This window comes from Salvelinus namaycush, unplaced genomic scaffold, assembly GCF_016432855.1.
Source record: "Salvelinus namaycush isolate Seneca unplaced genomic scaffold, SaNama_1.0 Scaffold1293, whole genome shotgun sequence".
Classification (NCBI taxonomy): Eukaryota; Metazoa; Chordata; class Actinopteri; order Salmoniformes; family Salmonidae; genus Salvelinus; species Salvelinus namaycush.
Window position 1 is genome coordinate 10,001 of NW_024058001.1, and position 23,903 is coordinate 33,903.

The window sequence follows — 23,903 nt, forward strand, 5'->3', positions numbered from 1 at the left end:
ATCACACTGCCGAGAAGGGTAAATAAATCACACTGCCGTGAAGGGTAAATAAATCACACTGCCGAGAAGGGTGGATAAATCACACTGCCGAGAAGGGTGGATAAATCACACTGCCGTGAAGGGTGGATAAATCACACTGCCGTGAAGGGTGGATAAATCACACTGCCGAGAAGGGTAAATAAATCACACTGCCGAGAAGGGTAAATAAATCACACTGCCGAGAAGGGTAAATAACTCACACTGCCGTGAAGGGTAAATAAATCACACTGCCGTGAAGGGTAAATAAATCACACTGCCGTGAAGGGTAAATAAATCACACTGCCGTGAAGGGTAAATAAATCACACTGCCGTGAAGGGTGGATAAATCACACTGCCGTGAAGGGTGAATAAATCACACTGTCGTGAAGGGTGGATAAATCACACTGCCGTGAAGGGTAAATAAATCACACTGCCGTGAAGGGTGGATAAATCACACTGCCGTGAAGGGTGAATAAATCACACTGTCGTGAAGGGTGGATAAATCACACTGCCGTGAAGGGTAAATAAATCACACTGCCGAGAAGGGTAAATAAATCACACTGCCGTGAAGGGTAAATAAATCACACTGCCGTGAAGGGTAAATAAATCACACTGCCGTGAAGGGTGGATAAATCACACTGCCGTGAAGGGTAAATAAATCACACTGCCGTGAAGGGTAAATAAATCACACTGCCGTGAAGGGTAAATAACTCACACTGCCGTGAAGGGTAAATAAATCACACTGCCGTGAAGGGTGGATAAATCACACTGCCGTGAAGGGTAAATAAATCACACTGCCGTGAAGGGTAAATAAATCACACTGCCGTGAAGGGTGGATAAATCACACTGCCGTGAAGGGTAAATAAATCACACTGCCGTGAAGGGTGGATAAATCACACTGCCGTGAAGGGTAAATAAATCACACTGCCGTGAAGGGTAAATAAATCACACTGCCGTGAAGGGTAAATAAATCACACTGCCGTGAAGGGTGGATAAATCACACTGCCGTGAAGGGTGGATAAATCACACTGCCGAGAAGGGTAAATAAATCACACTGCCGAGAAGGGTAAATAAATCACACTGCCGTGAAGGGTAAATAAATCACACTGCCGTGAAGGGTAAATAAATCACACTGCCGTGAAGGGTAAATAAATCACACTGCCGTGAAGGGTAAATAAATCACACTGCCGTGAAGGGTAAATAAATCACACTGCCGTGAAGGGTAAATAAATCACACTGCCGTGAAGGGTGGATAAATCACACTGCCGTGAAGGGTAAATAAATCACACTGCCGTGAAGGGTGGATAAATCACACTGCCGTGAAGGGTAAATAAATCACACTGCCGAGAAGGGTAAATAAATCACACTGCCGAGAAGGGTAAATAAATCACACTGCCGTGAAGGGTAAATAAATCACACTGCCGTGTGACTCGTTTGTTTTACAATGTAACTGACAGCTGTCATCCATCTGTCTATCACCCATCCCCAGGAGGCAGAGACTACGGAGGCCAGGATAGCAGCCCTGGAGGCCAGTCTGAAGAGCATGGTGTACGAATACGTCTGCCGCTCACTCTTCAAGGTCAGAACACACACATGCATACACTGCAGTCAAGGACAGGTGATGTACAGAATAAGGTGTCTGCTGGCAGGACGGACGTGTGTTTGTCACAGGAGGTTGGTGGCACCTTAATTGGGGAGGATGGGCTTGTGGTTATGACTGGAGTGGAATGGTATCAAATACATCAAACACATGGTTTCCAGGACATTAGTATGAGCTGTCCTCCCCTCACCACCCTCCTAGTGTGTGTGTGTGTGTGTCAGTCAATAGATATGGCTGGAGGACAGACACTATCTGCATTAACCTCTCAGCTCAGTCCATCTGCTGCCGTCCTCACATTAACATAGAGGAAACACTGGATTACATTACCATGAGGCTACGCTGTTCCTCTGTCCTCAGAGAGAGTGGAGGAGAGGGTGAGGAGACAGAGAGAGAAAGGTTGCTATGGTTAAGGTGATATCTGTTGGTTTGACAGGTTCCAGGTGTTGTTGCTGTCTGATGTGGCTGTCAGTGTGTCAGTCTCTCTCTCTCTTTCTTTTTCTCGCTCCCTCACTCCCTTTCTCTTCTCCCTTCCCTTCTGTCACTGGATCAGCAGTCCACAAGCACACACAGATAATGAAATAGTATCATAAAGGGGAGTTTAAGTGATCTATAATAACAGGCTTCCTCTGGTCAAGTAGTAATCTCTGGTGATTCACACCTGAAAAACTTAGTCCGATTAGTCAGGACTGGTGCTAGAGGACACTGGACCTCTGAAATGCCAGTGCGGGCGCGCGTGTGTGTGTGTGTGTGTGTGGAGAGCAGCAGCCCTCTGCATGGGCATCACGTCGGAGCAGAGGGAATGCTGGGTAACGGCGGAGTGGAAAGGTCAGGCTTTGAGATGAGACGCTCTGAAGTTTTCCTTTTGTTCTCCAACACATACACACAAACACACACACACACACACTCCATATATCCTACCAGAGACACGAGAGTAAACTAAAGAGGCGTGTGTTTGAGTTTTTATTGGAGTTCTGAATACTTCATCTCCTCTGAGAGAAAGAAAGAGAAATATATGAGGCAGGAGGAGATAAAGACCTTTCCTGTCTGTCTAGATAAAGACCTTTCCTGTCTGTCTAGATAAAGACCTTTCCTGTCTGTCTAGATAAAGACCTTTCCTGTCTAGATAAAGACCTTTCCTGTCTAGATAAAGACCTTTCCTGTCTGTCTAGATAAAGACCTTTCCTGTCTAGATAAAGACCTTTCCTGTCTGTCTAGATAAAGACCTTTCCTGTCTGTCTAGATAAAGACCTTTCCTGTCTAGATAAAGACCTTTCCTGTCTAGATAAAGACCTTTCCTGTCTGTCTAGATAAAGACCTTTCCTGTCTGTCTAGATAAAGACCTTTCCTGTCTAGATAAATACCTTTCCTGTCTGTCTAGATAAAGACCTTTCCTGTCTGTCTAGATAAAGACCTTTCCTGTCTGTCTAGATAAAGACCTTTCCTGTCTAGATAAAGACCTTTCCTGTCTAGATAAAGACCTTTCCTACAGTTGAAGTCGGAAGTTTACATACACTTAGGTTGGAGTCATTAAAACTAGTTTTTCAACCACTCCACAAATTTCTTGTTAACAAACTATAGCTTTGGCAAGTCGGTTAGGACATCTACTTTGTGCATGACACAAGTAATTTTCCCAACAATTGTTTACAGACAGATTATTTCACTTATAATTTACTGTATTCCAGTGGGTCAGAACTTTACATACACTAAGTTAACTGTGCCTTTAAACAGCTTGTAAAATTCCAGAAAATGATGTCATGGCTTTAGAAGCTTCTGATAGGCTAATTGACATCTGTAGACCTCCACAAGTCTGGTTCATCCTTAGGAGCATTTTCCAAACGCCTGAAGGTACCACGTTCATCTGTACAAACAATAGTACGCAAGTATAAACACCATGGGACCATGCAGCCATCATACCGCTCAGGAAGGAGACGCGTTCTGTCTCCTAGAGATGAACGTACTTTGGTGCGAAAAGTGCAAATCAATCCCTGAACAACAGCAAAGGACCTTGTGAAGATGCTGGAGGAAACAGGTACAAAAGTATCTATATCCACAGTAAAACGAGTCCTATATCGACATAACCTGAAAGGCCGCTCAGCAAGGAAGAAGCCACTGCACATGGGGACAAAGATCGTACTTTTTGGAGAAATGTCCTCTGGTCTGATTAAACACAAATAGAACTGTTTGGCCATAATGAACATCGTTATGTTTGGAGGAAAAAGAGGGAGGCTTGCAAGCCGAAGAACACCATCCCAAACGTGAAGCACGGGGGTGGCAGCATCATGTTGTGGTGGTGCTTTGCTGCATGACAGCCTGGTTAACTTCACAATATAGATGGCATCTTGAGGCAGGGAAATTATGTGGGTATATTGAAGGAACATCTCAAGACATCAGTCAGGAAGTTAAAGCTTGGTCGCAAATGGGTCTTCCAAATGGACAATGACCCCAAGCATACTTCCAAAGTTGTGGCAAAATGGCTTAAGGACAACAAAGTCAAGGTATTGGAGTGGCCATCACAAAGCCCTGATCTCAATCCCATAGAACATTTGTGGGCAGAACTGAAAAAGCGTGTGCAAGCAAGGAGGCCTACAAACCTGACTCAGTTACACCAGCTCTGTCAGGAGCAATGAGTCAAAATTCACCCAATTTATTGTGAGAAGCTTGTGGTAGGCTACCCGAAACGTTTGACCCAAGTTAAACATTTTAAAGGCAATGCTACCGAATACTAATTGAGTGTATGTAAACTTCTGACCTACTGGGAATGTGAGGAAAGAAATAAAAGCTGAAATAAATAATTCTCTCTACTATTATTCTGTCTGTTTCACATTCTTAAAATAAAGTGGGGATCCTAACTGACCTTAAGACAGGGAATTGTTACGAGGATTAAATGTCAGGAATTGTGAAAAACTGAGTTTAAATGTATTTGGCTAAGGTGTATGTAAACATCCGACTTCAACTGTATCTAGATAAAGAGATTAATGCTGAGTGTGGGGACATGCATCGTTTCTTACTACTGCCATGCATGGTAACATGAATGATATCCTCTATGACTTTGCAATGCTGTTACCACTGGTGTAAAGTACTTAAGTAAAAAATACTTTAAAGTACTACTTAACTATTTTGGGGGGGGGGGGGTATCTGTACTTTACTATTCATATTTTGGACAACTTTTACTTCCCTACATTCCTAAAGAAAATAATGTCATTTTACTCAATACATTTTCCCCGACACCCAAAAGTACTTACATTTAGAATGCTTAGCAGGACAGGAAATAGTCTAATTCAGGCTCTTATCAAGAGAACTTCCCTGTTCATCCCTACTGCCTCTGATCTGGAGGACTCACTAAACAGAGAACATCCCTGTTCATCCCTACTGCCTCTGATCTGGAGGACTTACTAAACACACATGCTTTATTTGTAAATTATGTCTGAGTGTTGGAGCTTTCCCCTGGCTATCCGTAAATTAAAGGGTGGGAGATCACCATTGTCAGTATTCGATGTCTGAGGACGTCGGGAGATGTGGAAACTGGCCACTAGGGGCAACAATGAGCGCTGTTACCTTGAAGTAGGTTTCGAATGGGGATGGCGTCTGCCTCTGGTTTAAAAGGTTGCATGTTGGTATCAGCAATAGAAAGTTATTTTTTTGTTTTAAGCCTATCCCAAACCTTAACCCTTCGGAGTTAATGCTTAACCTTAAGAATTCGGAATTAATGCCTAAAGTTAACCTTAAACACTTTGAAATTTGACATTTTGAGAGACAGGGATGAACATCTAATTGTGACGTGAGACTATGAGAGTTTGGAGAGAAAGCCATCCCCCGGCCATAGTTTGAGTGACAGTTCCATTTGAGGCAGAGTCTTCCCAGATCACCTCTAACTCAACACAGCCGCAAGGCCACTCCCCAATCACTACCTCTCAGCCCAGACACACAGACAACTCCACAGAGAACTATGTGTGTGTATCTGAGACGTGTGTCTGTAGAGACTCTGTCCCTCTCTGTTTTAGTTCACACAGAGACAAAGTCCCACCAGGTAAGCAGTGTGCATCCGTTCTCTCGAAATCTTTATTTAAACACGTCAGCACAGATGACAGGCGACAGCTCTGACAGACCCATCCTACGTCATGTGACAAGGATAGTGAAGTTTTACTGGAAAGATCCCCACAGACAAAACCTCAAGGTCACACCACAAAATGGAATAGAAATAACAGACTTTACTTTCACTGATTACTGAATAACGCACATGCAGTAGTGGTGTGTGGGTAAAATCCCTGGGGAAGGCCCCGCCCCCCCCAAAGCCATATTCCAACCTACAGTATGTGTTGTGATAATTGCGTTGTGACAATGAGATGCAATGAGATGCAACAATTCAAGTGTATCTGTCAATGACATATATGCTCTCAATGGGATTTGATAGGAGTGAAGCCAAATCCAAGCTGGCTTCCGTTGACACTTTTTTTTTGGTGTGCCGGGACCATTCACAGTTATACTCACTCAGTTTAGCGCAACACTGATTTAGATTTTGTTTTGTTGTCGAGGAAGGCCAGATGCCCGCTGGCTTCCCTTGTCTTCACTGCTACAGGCAGCAACAATGTTCTACTGGTTTGGACCAGACAGTATCACTACATGTAGAGAGACAGAGGAGCTGTTTCACTCACTCTGCTGCTTTCTCCTGGGAGATACAGTCAGCCTCTTGAAGGAAAATTATGAAACACAAGAGTTCTGAGCGTTTAGCTGGGTTAGTCACTGTGGAGCTATCTGGGGTAGTCACTGTGGGGCTATCTGGGGTAGTCACTGTGGAGCTATCTGGGGTAGTCACTGTGGAGCTATCTGGGGTAGTCACTGTGGAGCTATCTGGGGTAGTCACTGTGGAGCTATCTGGGGTAGTCACTGTGGAGCTATCTGGGGTAGTCACTGTGGAGCTATCTGGGGTAGTCACTGTGGGGCTATCTGGGGTAGTCACTGTGGGGCTATCTGGGGTAGTCACTGTGGGGCTATCTGGGGTAGTCACTGTGGGGCTATCTGGGGTAGTCACTGTGGGGCTATCTGGGGTAGTCACTGTGGGGCTATCTGGGGTAGTCACTGTGGGGCTATCTGGGGTAGTCACTGTGGGGCTATCTGGGGTAGTCACTGTGGGGCTATCTGGGGTAGTCACTGTGGGGCTATCTGGGGTAGTCACTGTGGAGCTATCTGGGGTAGTCACTGTGGGGCTATCTGGGGTAGTCACTGTGGGGCTATCTGGGGTAGTCACTGTGGGGCTATCTGGGGTAGTCACTGTGGGGCTATCTGGGGTAGTCACTGTGGAGCTATCTGGGGTAGTCACTGTGGAGCTATCTGGGGTAGTCACTGTGGGGCTATCTGGGGTAGTCACTGTGGGGCTATCTGGGGTAGTCACTGTGGGGCTATCTGGGGTAGTCACTGTGGGGCTATCTGGGGTAGTCACTGTGGGGCTATCTGGGGTAGTCACTGTGGGGCTATCTGGGGTAGTCACTGTGGGGCTATCTGGGGTAGTCACTGTGGGGCTATCTGGGGTAGTCACTGTGGGGCTATCTGGGGTAGTCACTGTGGGGCTATCTGGGGTAGTCACTGTGGGGCTATCTGGGGTAGTCACTGTGGAGCTATCTGGGGTAGTCACTGTGGGGCTATCTGGGGTAGTCACTGTGGGGCTATCTGGGGTAGTCACTGTGGAGCTATCTGGGGTAGTCACTGTGGGGCTATCTGGGGTAGTCACTGTGGGGCTATCTGGGGTAGTCACTGTGGAGCTATCTGGGGTAGTCACTGTGGAGCTATCTGGGGTAGTCACTGTGGAGCTATCTGGGGTAGTCACTGTGGGGCTATCTGGGGTAGTCACTGTGGAGCTATCTGGGGTAGTCACTGTGGAGCTATCTGGGGTAGTCACTGTGGAGCTATCTGGGGTAGTCACTGTGGAGCTATCTGGGGTAGTCACTGTGGAGCTATCTGGGGTAGTCACTGTGGGGCTATCTGGGGTAGTCACTGTGGAGCTATCTGGGGTAGTCACTGTGGAGCTATCTAGGGTAGTCACTGTGGAGCTATCTGGGGTAGTCACTGTGGGGCTATCTGGGGTAGTCACTGTGGGGTTGGTGTAGGACATTGGATAGAACACTAGGCCACTTAAAGGAAAATTCCAAAATGTTATTTTGGTATTAGTTGAAATTAGTTGAAATTGTCCCACAATGTTTTGCTTGTCGTCAATCAAGATATGTTAATACAGAATTCATCATATGAAGCAAAACATGTTGGGACTATGTCTACATTGGACTAATGAAGCAAATACCAAAAGATTGTTTTTGGGTGGCGTTTTCCTATAATTAGAGAGTGCATAGAGCTTTATTGGGTCCAGGTGTGTGCGCGCGTATGTGTGGTAGGATAGTAAAACAAACGTGAGTGTTTGTATAATAATTAGAATAGTAATAATAGTTTGGTGGGTGCTTATATTTGTCCTGTTTCACACGTGTGTATTGGAAAAGTGTTTTTGCATATCCCACTCTCCCTGGGACACTCTCCTTGGGACACTCTCCCTGGGACACTCTCCCTGGGACACTCTCCCTGGGACACTCTCGGAGAGCGAGTTCACGGCCAGGGTCTGCCATTATCAGCAGCGACCCTGGAGCATTAGGGTTAAGGGCACATCGACAGATATTTCACCTTCGCTCAGGGATTAGAATTGGCAACCTTTCGGTGACTGGCCCAACGCTATAACTGTGTGTGTGTGTGTTTTGACTCCGCTCTGCTGTGGTTGTGTGGTTATAGAGTGTGCACTGTGACCCTGCCAGGTAAAGTGGGTGAATTAATTGGTGATTTATGTTGTGTCTCTTTGAGAAAATGTGCTGTAGTGATGGAGTGGTTGAGGCTATGAAAGGTGAAAGGTAATGTTGGTGGTACAGTTGAGCTGATGTGTTTATATGTTCCAGATAAAGCTGTGAGGGCTTACAGCTAATGTCTGAGGTATGGTCATCATGCTAAGTGTTGTGGTTCATCTGATGAGTCAGTGTTGATACCAATACTGATGGGTCAGATAGGGCTGAGCCTCAGTATAGAAGCTGTTCCTGAATAATTCAGAAAAAAACCTGCGTTAGCAGTCCTAGCACTCCTTGTGTGTGTGTGTGTGTGTGTGGTGACAGAAAAATAGATAAATGTGAGAGTCCAGGTGGGTTTAGCTGGTGAGAATAAATGGATCCTTTGGGCTCCAAACCGCCATGCTCCAGAATCTATCAGCAGGCTGTGTGTCATAAACGGCCCACCCTCAGCATTTATTAGCTGAGGGAATAGGGGATCCAGTCTCTCTATCTCTCTCTTTCTCTCTGTCTGTCTCTGTCTCTGTCTCTGTCTCTCTCTCTCTCTCTCTGTCTCTCTCCGCCCCCCCCCCCCCCCCCCCCATTCATTTCAAAGGGCTTTATTGGCATGGGAAACATGCAGCGCCTCAGAAAGGTATTCAGACCCTTTGACTTTTTCCACAAGTGAAAAATATATTTCTATAAGTATTCAGCCCATTTGCTATGAGAAAGAGCTCAGGTGCATCATGTTTCCATTAATCATCCTTGAGATGTTTCTACAACTTGATTGAAGTCCACCTGTGGTAAATTCTATCGATTGGACATGATTTGGAAAGGCACACAACTTTCTATATAAGGTTCCCCAGTTGACAGTGCAGGTCAGAGTGAAAACCAAGCCATGAGGTTGAAGGAATTGTCCATAGAGCTCCGAGACAGGATTGTGTTGAGGCACAGATCTGGGGAAGTGTACCAAAAAATGACTGCAGCATTGAAGGTCCCCAAGAACACAGTGGACTCCATCATTCTTAAATGGAAGAAGTTTGTAACGACCAAGACTCTTCCTAGAGCTGGCCGCCCGGCCAAACTGAGCAATCGGGGGAGAAGGGCCTTGGTCAGGGAGGCGACCAAGAAACCGATGGTCACTCTGACAGAGCTCTAGAGTTCCTCTGTGGAGATGGGAGAACCTTCCAGAAAGACAACTATCTCTGCAGCACTCCACCAATCAGACCTTTATGGTGGAGTGGCCAGACGGAAGCCACTCCTCAGTAAAAGGCACATGACAGCCCGCTTGGAGTTTGCCTAAAGGACTCTCAGACCATGAGAAACAAGATTCTCTGGTCTGATGAAACCAAGATTCAACTCTTTGGACTGAATGCAAAGCCTCACGTCTGGAGGAAACCTGGCGCGATCTTTACGGTGAAGCATGGTGGTGGCAGCATCATGCTGTGGGGGTGTTTTTCAGAGGTAGGGACTGGGAGACTAATCAGGATCGAGGGGAAAGATGAACGGAGCAAAGTACAAAGGAGATCCTTGATGAATACCTGCTCCAGAGTGCTCAGGACCTCAGGCTGGGGGGCGAAGGTTCACCTTCCAACAGGACAACGACCCTAAGCACACAGCCAACACAATACAGGAGAGGCTTCAGGACAAGTCTCAGAATATCCTAGAGTGGCCCAACCAGAGCCCGGACTTGAACCCGATTGAACATCTCTGGAGAGACCTGAAAACAGCTGTGCAGGATCTGCAGAGAAGAATGGGAGAAACTCCCCAAATACAGATGTGCCAAGCTTTTAGCATCATACCCAAGAAGACTCGAGGCTGTAATTGCTGCCAAAAGTGCTTCAACAAAGTACTGTGTAAAGGGTCTGAATACTTATGTAAATGTGATATCTGTTTTTTGTTTTTAATAAATTAGAAAACATTTCTAAAAACCTGTTTTTGCTTTGTCATTATGGGGTATTGTGTGTAGATTGATGAGGGAAAAAACGATTTAATCAATTTTAGAATAAGACTGTAACGTAACAGAATGTGGAAAAAGTCAAGGGGTCTTAATACTTTCCGAATGCACTGTGTGTTTAAATTGCCAAAGCAATTTAGTTTGAAATGAAACCACTTTCTGTCAAAATTAGAAAACGTGTAATATCTGAAAATATAACGTTAGCTAGCTAACGCTAGACTATCTCACCTGTATACATCACCGTGCGTGATGGACGCGTCTCCCTGTCACAGAGGCCATGCCACGGTTGCCCTTAGTTTGAAGATGTAATCCAGAGACAGGTGTTTCCTCCATCTCTTTATCTATCAGACTCTAATTCCACTGATTTCACAACTTGATCCTTCAGAAAGTGGAGAGACACTTATGCAGCTCCACTACACAATACATTATTTTTAAAGCTGCGTTCAACAGGATTACCAACACCGACTGACACGCTTCTATGGCCGACCAATCCGAACTCCTCCCTCAGCATGTCCAGCCCACTCATTATCTCAGCCAATCATGGCTAGTGTGAAGGTTGCTACCTTTGTCTGTGTCTTAACAAGGCTTGTAACTTAACAATGGTATTCATATTTACAGAAGGCATACAAGTTTGTTAAGGAACATGAAAGTTCACATGTTCAAGAAGGCATTTCTGCCAAGAAATGGATTTTGATAAAAAAATATATAATAATTACGTTCAAACAGCTCTCCTGTGAAGTCGTGACTTGCGACATATGCCTAGTTTCCTGAATTGTGTCACATATTAGGGAAGATGCCAGACCTGAGGATAATGCTGAAGAGTTTAAGAATAGCCTATTTGAGTTTGTGGTCTGTACATTTTATCACTTTGTTTAGTATACCATCAACACCACAGGCCTTTTTGGGTCGGAGGGTTTGTATTTTGTTCTGTGGCTCATCCAATGTAGTTGGAGAATCAAGTGGGTTAAGGTAGTCTTTAATAGCTGATTCTAAGTAAATGATCATGTATGCTGAACAGAAATATAAACGCAACAATTTCAAAGATTTGACTGAGTTACAGTTACTGAGTTACAGTTACTGAGTTACAGTTACTGAGTTACAGTTACTGAGTTACATATAGGAAATCAGTCAATGTAAATACATTCATTAGGCCCTAATCTATGGGTTGCACATGACTGACCAATCAGAACGAGTTTTTCCCCACAAAAGGGGATAGAAATACTCCTCAGTTTCATCAGCTGTCCGGGTGGCTTGTCTCATGATCCTGCAGGTAAAGAAACCGGATGTGAGGTCCTGGGCTGGCGTGGTTACAGGTAGTCTGCAGTTGTGAGGCCCATTGGAGGTTCTGCCAAATTCTTTAAAACAACGTTGGCGGCAGCTTGTGGTATAGAAATTAACATTCAATTCTCTGGCAACAGTTCTGGTGGACATTCTTGCATTCAGCATGCCAATTGTGCGCTCCCTAAAAATGGAGACATCTGTGTCATTGTGTTGTGTGACAAAACTGAACATTTAAGAGTGGCCTTTTATTGTCCCCAGCACAAGGTGCACCTGTATAATGAGCATGCTGTTTATTCAGCTACTTGATATGCCACACCTGTCAGGGGGTTGGATTGTCTTGGCAAAGGAGAAATAAAAGCTCACTAACAAGGATGTGCACAGCATTTTAGAGAAATAAGCTTTTTGTGCGTATGGAACATTTCTGGGATCTTTTATTTCTGCTTATGAAACATGGGGCCAACACTTTACATGTTTCGTTTATATTTTTGTTCAGTATACATGTTTTTGCTTTTGGTTCTTTGTTATATGGCTGAACAGGTTGTAGAAGTGGTTTATCCATACATCTTCATTTTGGATAGATAGCTCTTTGTGTTGTTTTTTTCTTCCCAGAAGTGATTTGATTCTTGAGTCACGGTTTTCTGTCATGCTGTTCCTTCTTTCGATCGCCAAACATTTCTGTAAAAACCCAACGATAAAGCCTTGTGTTCCTGTTGGTGGTAGGTGCAGCCAATTCAGCTGCCCTGCGCGCCGGGTAGGCAAACTGTTGCCATTTCATGTGTCTGAAGGTACAAACTCTGCCTTCCCGGTGGGCCTGGAGAGGAAATCAAGTGCACTATGTCACCGCTGGCCAATCAGATTGCTCAGATGACAGAGTCGTCAGTAACGTAGCAGGCATAAAGAAAGCTACAGCAAAGTTGATACTGTGAGATTTAAAAACGTTTAAAACCATGACTAGAGAGAGACTGTCAACGAATACAGCAAAGAGATGCTGTTTTTATGAGTGAGTTCATGTTTAAGTTCTTACTCAGCACTGTCAACACTTTGTATTCAACATTTTTATAAGACATAAAATGAGTGTTCTTCCTATTTCCACTCAGCGCTACAACAAGCACTGCAGCAGTAATGAATGACTACAACAAGCACTGCAGCAGTAATGAATGACTACAACCAGCACTGCAGCAGTAATGAATGACTACAACCAGCACTGCAGCAGTAATGAATGACTACAACAAGCACTGCAGCATTAATGAATGACTACAACAAGCACTGCAGCAGTAATGAATGACTACAACAAGCACTGCAGCAGTAATGAATGACTACAACAAGCACTGCAGCAGTAATGAATGACTACAACAAGCACTGCAGCAGTAATGAATGACTACAACCAGCACTGCAGCAGTAATGAATGACTACAACCAGCACTGCAGCAGTAATGAATGACTACAACAAGCACAGCAGCAGTAATGAATGACTACAACCAGCACTGCAGCAGTAATGAATGACTACAACCAGCACTGCAGCAGTAATGAATGGCTACAACCAGCACTGCAGCAGTAATGAATGACTACAACAAGCACAGCAGCAGTAATGAATGACTACAACAAGCACTGCAGCAGTAATGAATGACTACAACAAGCACTGCAGCAGTAATGAATGACTACAACAAGCACTGCAGCAGTAATGAATGACTACAACAAGCACTGCAGCAGTAATGAATGACTACAACAAGCACTGCAGCAGTAATGAATGACTACAACAAGCACTGCAGCAGTAATGCATGACTACAACAAGCACTGCAGCAGTAATGAATGACTACAACAAGCACTGCAGCAGTAATGAATGACTACAACAAGCACTGCAGCAGTAATGAATGACTACAACAAGCACTGCAGCAGTAATGAATGACTACAACCAGCACTGCAGCAGTAATGAATGACTACAACAAGCACTGCAGCAGTAATGAATGACTACAACAAGCACTGCAGCAGTAATGAATGACTACAACAAGCACTGCAGCAGTAATGAATGACTACAACAAGCACTGCAGCAGTAATGAATGACTACAACAAGCACTGCAGCAGTAATGAATGACTACAACAAGCACTGCAGCAGTAATGAATGACTACAACAAGCACTGCAGCAGTAATGAATGACTACAACAAGCACTGCAGCAGTAATGAATGACTACAACAAGCACTGCAGCAGTAATGAATGAGGAGGACAGTGTGTCTATAGGCTTGTGTTGTTATTATTAATATTAGCAGTTTGGGTCTTTTTTAAGATCAAGGAATATTTCACTTTCTCTGTTCGTAGGAGTAACAACGTGAATTTGTGCCTGAGGCAGAAATAATGTGGTGCGACTCGAGTTTCTCCATCAGCTGGAAGACGGTGTCCCTTTTTGGTCAGTGTCAGTTGAGGAAAGAGAGAGAGGAAGGATGTTGAGAGACGGACCCTCAGTCTGCTGCTCTCTCCCTCCGCTGAGACTGACCCTCAGTCTGCTGCTCTCTCCCTCCGCTGAGACTGACCATCAGTCTGCTGTTCTCTCCCTCCGCTGAGACTGACCATCAGTCTGCTGTTCTCTCCCTCTGCTGAGACTGACCCTCAGTCTGCTGCTCTCTCCCTCCGCTGAGACTGACCCTCAGTCTGCTGCTCTCTCCCTCCGCTGAGACTGACCATCAGTCTGCTGCTCTCTGCCTCCGCTGAGACTGACCCTCAGTCTGCTGCTCTCTCCCTCCGCTGAGACTGACCCTCAGTCTGCTGCTCTCTCCCTCCGCTGAGCCTGACCCTCAGTCTGCTGCTCTCTCCCTCCGCTGAGACTGACCCTCAGTCTGCTGCTCTCTCCCTCCGCTGAGACTGACCATCAGTCTGCTGCTCTCTCCCTCCGCTGAGACGGACCCTCAGTCTGCTGCTCTCTCCCTCCGCTGAGACTGACCATCCGTCTGCTGCTCTCTCCCTCCGCTGAGACTGACCCTCAGTCTGCTGCTCTCTCCCTCCGCTGAGACTGACCCTCAGTCTGCTGCTCTCTCCCTCCGCTGAGACTGACCATCAGTCTGCTGCGCTCTCTCTCCGCTGAGACTGACCCTCAGTCTGCTGCTCTCTCCCTCCGCTGAGACTGACCCTCAGTCTGCTGCTCTCTCCCTCCGCTGAGACTGACCCTCAGTCTGCTGCTCTCTCCCTCCGCTGAGACTGACCATCAGATGGAGGCACCATCAGCCCAGATAAGATAAAAAGCCTAATTATTTAAATGTATGCTTACTCAGCTGTGCCTCACAAGTAATACAACAACGGATCTATTACAGGTGTGATCGTATAGCCTACCTCAAATTTTTAAATATATATTTTTTTAAATGTCCCGAACAACAATGCATTGGCAGGTAAATTTAAGCAAAGCCAATATGTGGTGATAATGTATTGGGCCTATAGCTTACTGCACAAACCTCATTGCTACAGTACTGTTTTTAATTGGTTAATTTTGCATAGGCTTACATTTTGTAAGTCATGTTAATATAAAATCAGAGTGGTAGATCTCAGCTTGCATTTTGACTCAGAAAGTGATCTTGACTCAGAAAAGGTTGGTTGGTGACCACTGATCTATAGGGTTAGGGGTTAGGTTTAGGGTTAGGGGTTGGGGTTAGGGTTAGGGGTTGGGGTTAGGGGGTAGTATGCAGTTTGTTCGGCTTCGATGCCTCGTGGTTTATTATTGCTCCGTTGAATTAGATAGTGATTTTTCTGTGATCTGATAGGGGTGTCAGTGGGCTGACTGTGAATGCTCTGACAGAATCTGGATTGAGGTCGGTGAGGAAGTAGTCTACAGTACTTCTGCCCAGGGATGAGCTACACTACCGGTCAAAAGTTTTACAACACCTACTCATTCAAGGATTCTTTCTTTATTTTTACTATTTTCTACATTGTAGAATAATAGTGAAGACATCAAAACTATGAAATAACATATGGAATCATGTAGTAACCAAAAAAGTTTTAAATAAATACAAATGTATTTTATATTTGAGATTCTTCAAATAGCCACCCTTTGCCTTGATGACAGCTTTGCACACTCTTGGCATTTTCTCAACCAACTTCATGAGGTACCAAGTCCATATTATGGCAAGAACAGCTCAAATAAGAAAAGACAAACGACAGTCCATCATTACTTTAAGACATGAAGGTCAGTCAATATGGAACATTTCAAGAACTTTGAAAGTTTATTCAAGTGCAGTCGCAATAACCATCAAGCGCCATGATGAAACTGGCTCTCATGAGGACCGCCACAGGAAAGGAAGACCCATAGTTACCTCTAATGCAGAGGATACGTTCATTGGAGTTATCAGCCTCAGAAATTGCAGCTCAAATAAATGCTTCACAGAGTTTAAGTAACAGACACATCTCAACATCAACTGTTCAGAGGAGACTATGTGAATCAGACCTTCATGGTCGAATTGCTGCAAAGAAACCACTACTAATGGACACCAATAAGAAGAAGAGACTTGCTAGGGCCAAGAAACACGAGCAATGGACATTAGAGAGGTGGAAATGTGTCCTTTAATGGCGATTTTTTTTGTTGTTGCTCCAACCGCTGTGTCTTTGTGAGACGCGGTGTAGGTGAATGGATGATCTCAACATGTGTATTTCCCACCATAAAGCATGGAGGAGGAGGTGTTATGGTGTGGGGGTGATTTGCTGGTGACAATGTCTGTGATTTATTTAGAATTCAACGCACACCTAACCAGCATGGCTACCACAGCATTCTGCAGCAATACGCCATCCCATCTGGTTTGGGCTTAGTGGGACTATCATTTGTTTTACAATGACCCAACACACCTCCAGGCTGTGTAAGGGCTATTTTACCAAGATGGAGTGCTGCATCAGATGACCTGGCCTCCACAAACCCCCGACGTCAACCTAATTGAGATAGTTTGGGATGAGTCGGACCGCAGAATGAAGGAAAAGCAGCCAACAAGTGCTCAGCATATGTGGGAACTCCTTCAAGACTGTTGGGAAAGCATTCCAGGTGAAGTTGGTTGAGAGAATGCCAAGAGTGTGCAAAGCTCTCATCAAGGCAAAGGGTGGCTATTTGAAGAATCTCAAATATAAAATATATTTTGATTTGTTTAACACTTTTTGGGTTACTAAGTGATTCCATATGTGTTATTTTTCTACAATGTAGAAAATAGTGAAAAAAAATAAAAAAATCCTTGAATGAGTAGGTGTTGTAAAACCTTTAAAACTTTTGACCGGTAGTGTACAGGTGTACCCTACCGAAGGAGTTCCCTCGAAGCCTACCATTGACTGTATACAGACCCAGCGTGCGACTGATCTACAAGAGTTGTGACCCGTTTTTGAAAATGATGTTCTGTTAGTTGGTTAAGGGGCCATACGGGGGAGGGAATGCTGTCACAGGTGTTTGTCCCCCTGTGTGCTGAGGGTGTCAGGTTCTTGTCCAGTTCTGGCATTTAGGTCGCCACAGACTAGTATATGTCCCTGGAAATGATTGATCTCCCCCTCCAGGATGGAGAAGCTGTCTTCATTAAGTATAGGGATTTTACTGGGGGAAATACAGTAGCTAGCACACATGGGGACATTATTCTCTGTTGAGATCATTCAATTAGGAAATTCAAAAGGAATTCATTTAATAGAGTGGGTTCGGTCTGCTCTATACCACATTTGCATATCCCCTGAGTCTCTACCCTGTTTCACACCTGGTAGTTTGGTGGATGGGACTACCAGCTCTCTGTAACCTAGAGGGCAGGTCTGTCTCCTATATACCAGGTTTCTTGTAGGATTATGTTTTTCTAATGTATTTGATGAAGTCCAGGTTCCTGCTCTTTAGGCCAAAGGCAGATGACCTCAGGCCTTGGATTTTTCAGGATAAGATAGTAAAGGCTTTGTGTTCCATAAAGTGTCCAATTGTTTTGGTCGTATGGTTTGGCCTAAGCCCAGTAAGTGTGAGCATAGCCTGCTGAGCATCTGGAACATGCCATTAGCTTGGGCCAGTGTAAGAGTGGGGTTTGGGCCTGTTTTCCTGCTCATGGCCTGGGCTTATTTTTACTTTCATGTTGAGGCCTTCTTTGAGGGAGTGGTGGGCATGTGGTGTGCAGGAGGGGCCATAGCAGAGTGTTTCGCTGGTCTGGGCGGGGTGTCTGTTGATCTGTTGCTCCTGTGTGAGGTGTTGGGACTGCGGTTTAGGGCGATGTCCTTTTAGGGTCCTGGTCGAAGGTGGGCACTGCTGCCTTATATAGGTGTGGACCTGGTAATAAAAGGCTGTCCAGGGTGGAGTGGTGGGTAGATGTTAGGTTTTGAGGCACAGTCACAGGAAATGCTTACATTAACTTACTGTATGGTGGCAGGGTGGAAGTATTTTCGGTGGTAGCAGGGTGAAAATAACTACTCATGAGTTGGGGAAAGTGGAAGAAGTTTTTTCAATCACTCCCTTGAGTGCTGTGGCCACCCTGTCCTGCTGTGCTCTCAGGTCATTTGGGCCTGTGGGCTGTTCTGCTGGTTTCTATGCGGGGGTGGCCAGCTCTCTCATGGGTTGTTCTCTGTCACACATCATCTTTCTCACCTTCTCCTGCCGCTGGGCCTCCTCCTTCTGCCCCTGCTCTTTCTCCTGTTGAAGTTGTCTCACCACAGTCCAGAGTGCAGACACGTCTCTCACACCCTCCAGCTCTCCAGGTCTAGTTGGGGGGGTGTTGTTGTCTGGGTCTAGTTGGGGGGGTGTTGTTGTCTGGGTCTAGTTGGGGGGGGTGTTGTTGTCTGGGTCTAGTTGGGGGGGTGTTGTTGTCTGGGTCTAGTTGGGGGGGTGTTGTTGTCTGGGTCTAGTTGGGTCTAGTTGAGGGGGTGTTGTTGTCTGGGTCTAGTTGAGGGGGTGTTGTTGTCTGGGTCTAGTTGAGGGGGTGTTGTTGTCTGGGTCTAGTTGAGGGGGTGTTGTTGTCTGGGTCTAGTTGAGGGGGTGTTGTTGTATGGGTCTAGTTGAGGGGGTGTTGTTGTATGGGTCTAGTTGAGGGGGTGTTGTTGTCTGGGTCTAGTTGAGGGGGTGTTGTTGTCTGGGTCTAGTTGGGTCTAGTTGAGGGGGTGTTGTTGTCTGGGTCTAGTTGAGGGGGTGTTGTTGTCTGGGTCTAGTTGGGGGGGTGTTGTTGTCTGGGTCTAGTTGGGGGGGTGTTGTTGTCTGGGTCTAGTTGGGGGGGTGTTGTTGTCTGGGTCTAGTTGGGGGGGTGTTGTTGTCTGGGTCTAGTTGGGGGGGTGTTGTTGTCTGGGTCTAGTTGGGGGGGTGTTGTTGTCTGGGTCTAGTTGAGGGGGTGTTGTTGTCTGGGTCTAGTTGAGGGGGTGTTGTTGTCTGGGTCTAGTTGAGGGGGTGTTGTTGTCTGGGTCTAGTTGAGGGGGTGTTGTTGTCTGGGTCTAGTTGAGGGGGTGTTGTTGTCTGGGTCTAGTTGAGGGGGTGTTGTTGTCTGGGTCTAGTTGAGGGGGTGTTGTTGTCTGGGTCTAGTTGAGGGGGTGTTGTTGTCTGGGTCTAGTTGGGGGGTGTTGTTGTCTGGGTCTAGTTGAGGGGGTGTTGTTGTCTGGGTCTAGTTGAGGGGGTGTTGTTGTCTGGGTCTAGTTGAGGGGGTGTTGTTGTATGGGTCTAGTTGAGGGGGTGTTGTTGTATGGGTCTAGTTGAGGGGGTGTTGTTGTCTGGGTCTAGTTGAGGGGGTGTTGTTGTCTGGGTCTAGTTGGGTCTAGTTGAGGGGGTGTTGTTGTCTGGGTCTAGTTGAGGGGGTGTTGTTGTCTGGGTCTAGTTGAGGGGGTGTTGTTGTCTGGGTCTAGTTGGGTCTAGTTGAGGGGGTGTTGTTGTCTGGGTCTAGTTGAGGGGGTGTTGTTGTCTGGGTCTAGTTGGGGGGGTGTTGTTGTCTGGGTCTAGTTGGGGGGGTGTTGTTGTCTGGGTCTAGTTGGGGGGGTGTTGTTGTCTGGGTCTAGTTGGGGGGTGTTGTTGTCTGGGTCTAGTTGGGGGGGTGTTGTTGTCTGGGTCTAGTTGGGGGGGTGTTGTTGTCTGGGTCTAGTTGGGGGGGTGTTGTTGTCTGGGTCTAGTTGAGGGGGTGTTGTTGTCTGGGTCTAGTTGAGGGGGTGTTGTTGTCTGGGTCTAGTTGAGGGGGTGTTGTTGTCTGGGTCTAGTTGAGGGGGTGTTGTTGTCTGGGTCTAGTTGAGGGGGTGTTGTTGTCTGGGTCTAGTTGAGGGGGTGTTGTTGTCTGGGTCTAGTTGAGGGGGTGTTGTTGTCTGGGTCTAGTTGAGGGGGTGTTGTTGTGCTGGACTGTTGTCCAGCACAACAGACTCTTCTCTCTCTGACTCTTCTCTCTCTCTCTCTTTCCCTCCCCTCCCTCCCTCTCTCTGACTCTTCTCTCTCTCTCTTTCCCTCCCCTCTCTCTCTCTCTCTGACTCTTCTCTCTCTCTCTCTTTCCCTCCCCTCCCTCCCTCTCTCTGACTCTTCTCTCTCTCTCTTTCCCTCCCCTCTCTCTCTCTCTCTGACTCTTCTCTCTCTCTCTCTCTCTCTCTCTTTCCCTCCCCTCTCTCTCTCTCTCTCTCTCTATCTCTCTCTCTCTGACTCTTCTGTCTCACTCTCTCTTTCCCTCCCCTCTCTCTCTCTCTCTCTGACTCTTCTCTCTCGCTCTCTCTTTCCCTCCCCTCTCTCTCTCTCTGACTCTTCTCTCTCGCTCTCTCTTTCCCTCCCCTCTCTCTCTCTCTCTGACTCTTCTCTCTCGCTCTCTCTTTCCCTCCCCTCTCTCTCTCTCTGACTCGTATTTCTCTCTCTCTGACTCTTCTTTCTCTCCCCCTCCCTCCCTCTCTCTCTCTGTTCTTCCTCTGCAGGCTGACCAGCTGATGTTTGCCATGCACTTTGTCAGAGGGATGCACCCAGACCTCTTCCAAGAGAATGTAAGTTGTTATAACCATTCATAACATGATCATTATCACACATAGGCTTTTCCTCTTCAGTCAGGAAGTCCTGTCCACCTGACATCATCTCCTTTTCATCATAATGCTGTTGTCTCTCTGCTTCCACTACAGGAGTGGGATGCCTTCACTGGCCTCGTAGTAGGGGATATGGTGAGAAAGGCGGTACGTACAACAGCAGTGTGTGTGTGTCTCATTCACCTCATCTCTCTTATCACAGTTGAACCGATCTTCTCTTCCTTTTCCGCCTACAGGATACCCAGAAATCTTTGCGGGAGCAGATTCCTTCCTGGATTGATCAAGAGAGACTTGGAGCTGTAGCCATGTTCAAGGTTCGTACACTGAGTGTACAAAACACCTTCCTAATATTGAGTTGCACACCCCTTTGCCCTCAGAACTTCCTCAATTCGTCAGTGTATGGACTCTACAAGGTGTCGATTGTGTTCCACAGGGATGCTGGCCCATGTTGACTCCAATGCTTCCTACAGTTGTGTCAAGTTGGCTGGATGTCCTTTGGGTGGTGGACCATTATTGATACACACGGGAAACTTGACCATGAAAAACCCAGCAGCGTTGCAGTTCTTGACACAAACCGGTGTGCCTGGAACCTACTACCATACCCCGTTCAAAGGCACTTACATCTTTTGTCTTGCCCCTTCACCCTCTGAATGACACACATACACAATCACCCTCTGATCCAACAGGTCCCAGACGTGCTCAGTGGGATTGAGATCCGGGCTCTTCTCTGGCCATGGCAGAACACTGACATTCCTGTCTTGCAGGAAATCACGCACAGAACGAGCAGTATGACTGGTGGCATTGTCATGCTGGAGGGTCATGTCAGGATGAGCCTGCAGGAAGGGTACCACATGAGGGAGGAGGATGTCTTCCCTGTAACGCACAGCGTTGAGATTGCCTACAATGACAACAAGCTCAGTCCGATGATGATGTGACACACCGCCCCAGACCATGACGGACCCTCCACCTCCAAATCGATCCGCTCCAGAATACAGGCCTCAGTGTAACACTCATTCCTTCGACAATAAACGCGAATCTGGCCATCACCCCTGGTGAGACAAAACGTGACTCGTCAGTGAAGAGTACTTTTTGCCAGTCCTGTCTGGTCCAGCGATGGTGGGTTTGTGCCCATAGGCGACGTTGTTGCCGGTAATGTCTGGTGAGAACCTGCCTTACAACAGGCCTACAAACCCTCAGTCCAGCCTCTCTCAACCTATTGCGGACAGTCTGAGTACTGATGGAGGCATTGTGTGTTCCTGGTGTAACTCGGGCAGTTGTTGTTGCCATCCTGTCTCCCTGTAGCGCTGTCTTTGGCGTCTCACTGTACGGACAGTATTGCAATTTTTTGCCCTGGCCACATCTGCAGTCCTCATGCCTCCTTGCAGCTTGCCTAACGCACGTTCACACAGATGAGCAGGGACCATGGGCATCTTTCTTTTTGTGTTTTTCAGAGTCAGTAGAAAGGCCTCTTTAGTGTCCTAAGTTTTCATAACTGTGTCCTTAATTGGCTACCGTCTGTGAGCTGTTAGTGTCTTAACGACTGTTCCACAGGTGCATGTTCATTAATTGTTTATTGTTCATTGAATATGGGAAACAGTGTTTAATCTCTTTACCATGAAGATCTGTGAAGTTATTTGGATTTTCAAGACAGGGTCCTGAAAAAGGGGACGTTTCTTTTTTTGCTGAGTTTACCATGTTCAAGGTTTGTAGACATACATTCACACTGTGAAAGGAGACTCTCTTTAGCTTTTTACCTTCATCCTTTCATTCCATCCCTCTTTTCTCCACTCTTCTGATGTAGAGTACGTTCCCAGGCCTGTACCAGTCTCTGTGTCTGAGTGACTCGGATCTCTGGCTCTCCTTCTCACGGAGCTCCAACTGTGAACAGGAAGTCCCGCCCTCCATCGCCAAGAAGATCAAACCGTTCCAGCAGGTGAGGTGTCAATCACTGATTAACATGAGTCAAACCTTGTGTTTCACTGATACATAATCAATTGTCCTATATGTTTAGTCATTTACAGGATAAGCTCTCTTTACAGTGCTCCCAGATTGAGTCATTTCCTACTCCCTCTTCATTTTCCCCTCTCCCGTCTCCTCTCTCTTCTTCTCCTGTCTCCTCTCTCTTCTTCTCCCGTCTCCCCTCTCCTCTTCTCCCGTCTCCCCTCTCCTCTTCTCCCGTCTCCCCTCTCCTCTTCTCCCCTCTCTTTTTCTCCCGTCTCCCCTCTCCTCTTCTCCCCTCCTCTTCTCCTCTTCTCCCGGTTCCTCTTCTCCCGTCTCCTCTTCTCCCGTCTCTTCTTCTCCCCTCTCCTCTTCTCCCCTCCTCCCCTCCCCTCCTCTTCTCCCGTCTCCCCTCTTCTCCCTTCTCCCGTCTCCCCTCTTCTCCCGTCTCCTCTCTCCTCTTCTCCCCTCCTCCCCTCCTCTTCTCCCATCTCCTCTTCTCCCTTCTCCCGTATCCCCTCTTCTCCCTTCTCCCCTCTCCTCTTCTCCCGTCTCCCCTCTCCTCTTCTCCCGTCTCCCCTCTCCTCTTCTCCCGTCTCCCCACTCCTCTTCTCCCGTCTCCTCTTCTCCCGTCTCCCCTATCCTCTTTTCCCATCTCCCCTCTTCTTCCTTCTCCCATCTCCCCTGTTCTCCTCTTCTCCCGTCTCCCCTCTCCTCTTCTCCCGTCTCCCCTCTCCTCTTCTCCCGTCTCCCCTCTCCTCCCCTCTCCTCTTTTCCCGTCTCCCCTCTCCTCTTCTCCCGTCTCCCCTCTTCTCCCGTCTCTCCTCTTCTCCCGTCTCCCCTCTCCTCTTCTCCCGTCTCCTCTCTTCTTCTCCCGTCTCCCCTCTCATCTTCTCCCCTCCTCCCCTCCTCTTCTCCCATCTCCTCTTCTCCCTTCTCTCGTCTCCCCTCTCTTCTCCCGTCTCCCCTCTCCTCTTCTCCCCACTCCTCTTCTCCCGTCTCCTCTTCTCCTGTCTCCCCCATCCTCATCTCCCATCTTCTCCCATCTCCCCTCTCCTCTTCTCCCTTCTCCCGTCTCCCATCTCCTCTTCTCCCCTCTCCTCTTCTCCCGTCTCTCCTCTTCTCCCGTCTCTCCTCTTCTCCCGTCTCTCCTCTTCTCCCGTCTCTCCTCTTCTCACGTCTCCCCTCTTCTCACGTCTCCCCTCTCATCTTCTCTTCTCCCGTCTCCCCTCTCCTCTTCGTCTCTCCACTTCTCCCGTCTCTCCTCTTCTCCCGTCTCTCCTCTTCTCCCGTCTCTCCTCTTCTCCCGTCTCCCCTCTTCTCCCGTCTCCCCTCTTCTCCCGTCTCCCCTCTTCTCCCGTCTCCCCTCTTCTCCCGTCTCCCCTCT

At 47.0% G+C, this 23,903-nt stretch overlaps 1 protein-coding gene across 1 annotated transcript in view; it reads left to right on the top strand.

The window, feature by feature from the left end:
* Positions 1 to 1,507: 1,507 nt before the first annotated feature.
* The window catches only part of LOC120036301 (cytoplasmic dynein 2 heavy chain 1-like), a gene marked incomplete at its 5' end in the record, with an annotated part of 52,610 nt that continues 30,214 nt past the window's right edge, over positions 1,508 to 23,903 (top strand). Inside the window, 5 exons of the mRNA XM_038982773.1 lie at positions 1,508 to 1,597; positions 20,477 to 20,542; positions 20,675 to 20,725; positions 20,815 to 20,892; positions 22,380 to 22,511. Coding sequence (XP_038838701.1) covers positions 1,508 to 1,597; positions 20,477 to 20,542; positions 20,675 to 20,725; positions 20,815 to 20,892; positions 22,380 to 22,511 — 417 coding nt within the window. The remainder of the gene's footprint in view (positions 1,598 to 20,476; positions 20,543 to 20,674; positions 20,726 to 20,814; positions 20,893 to 22,379; positions 22,512 to 23,903) is intronic.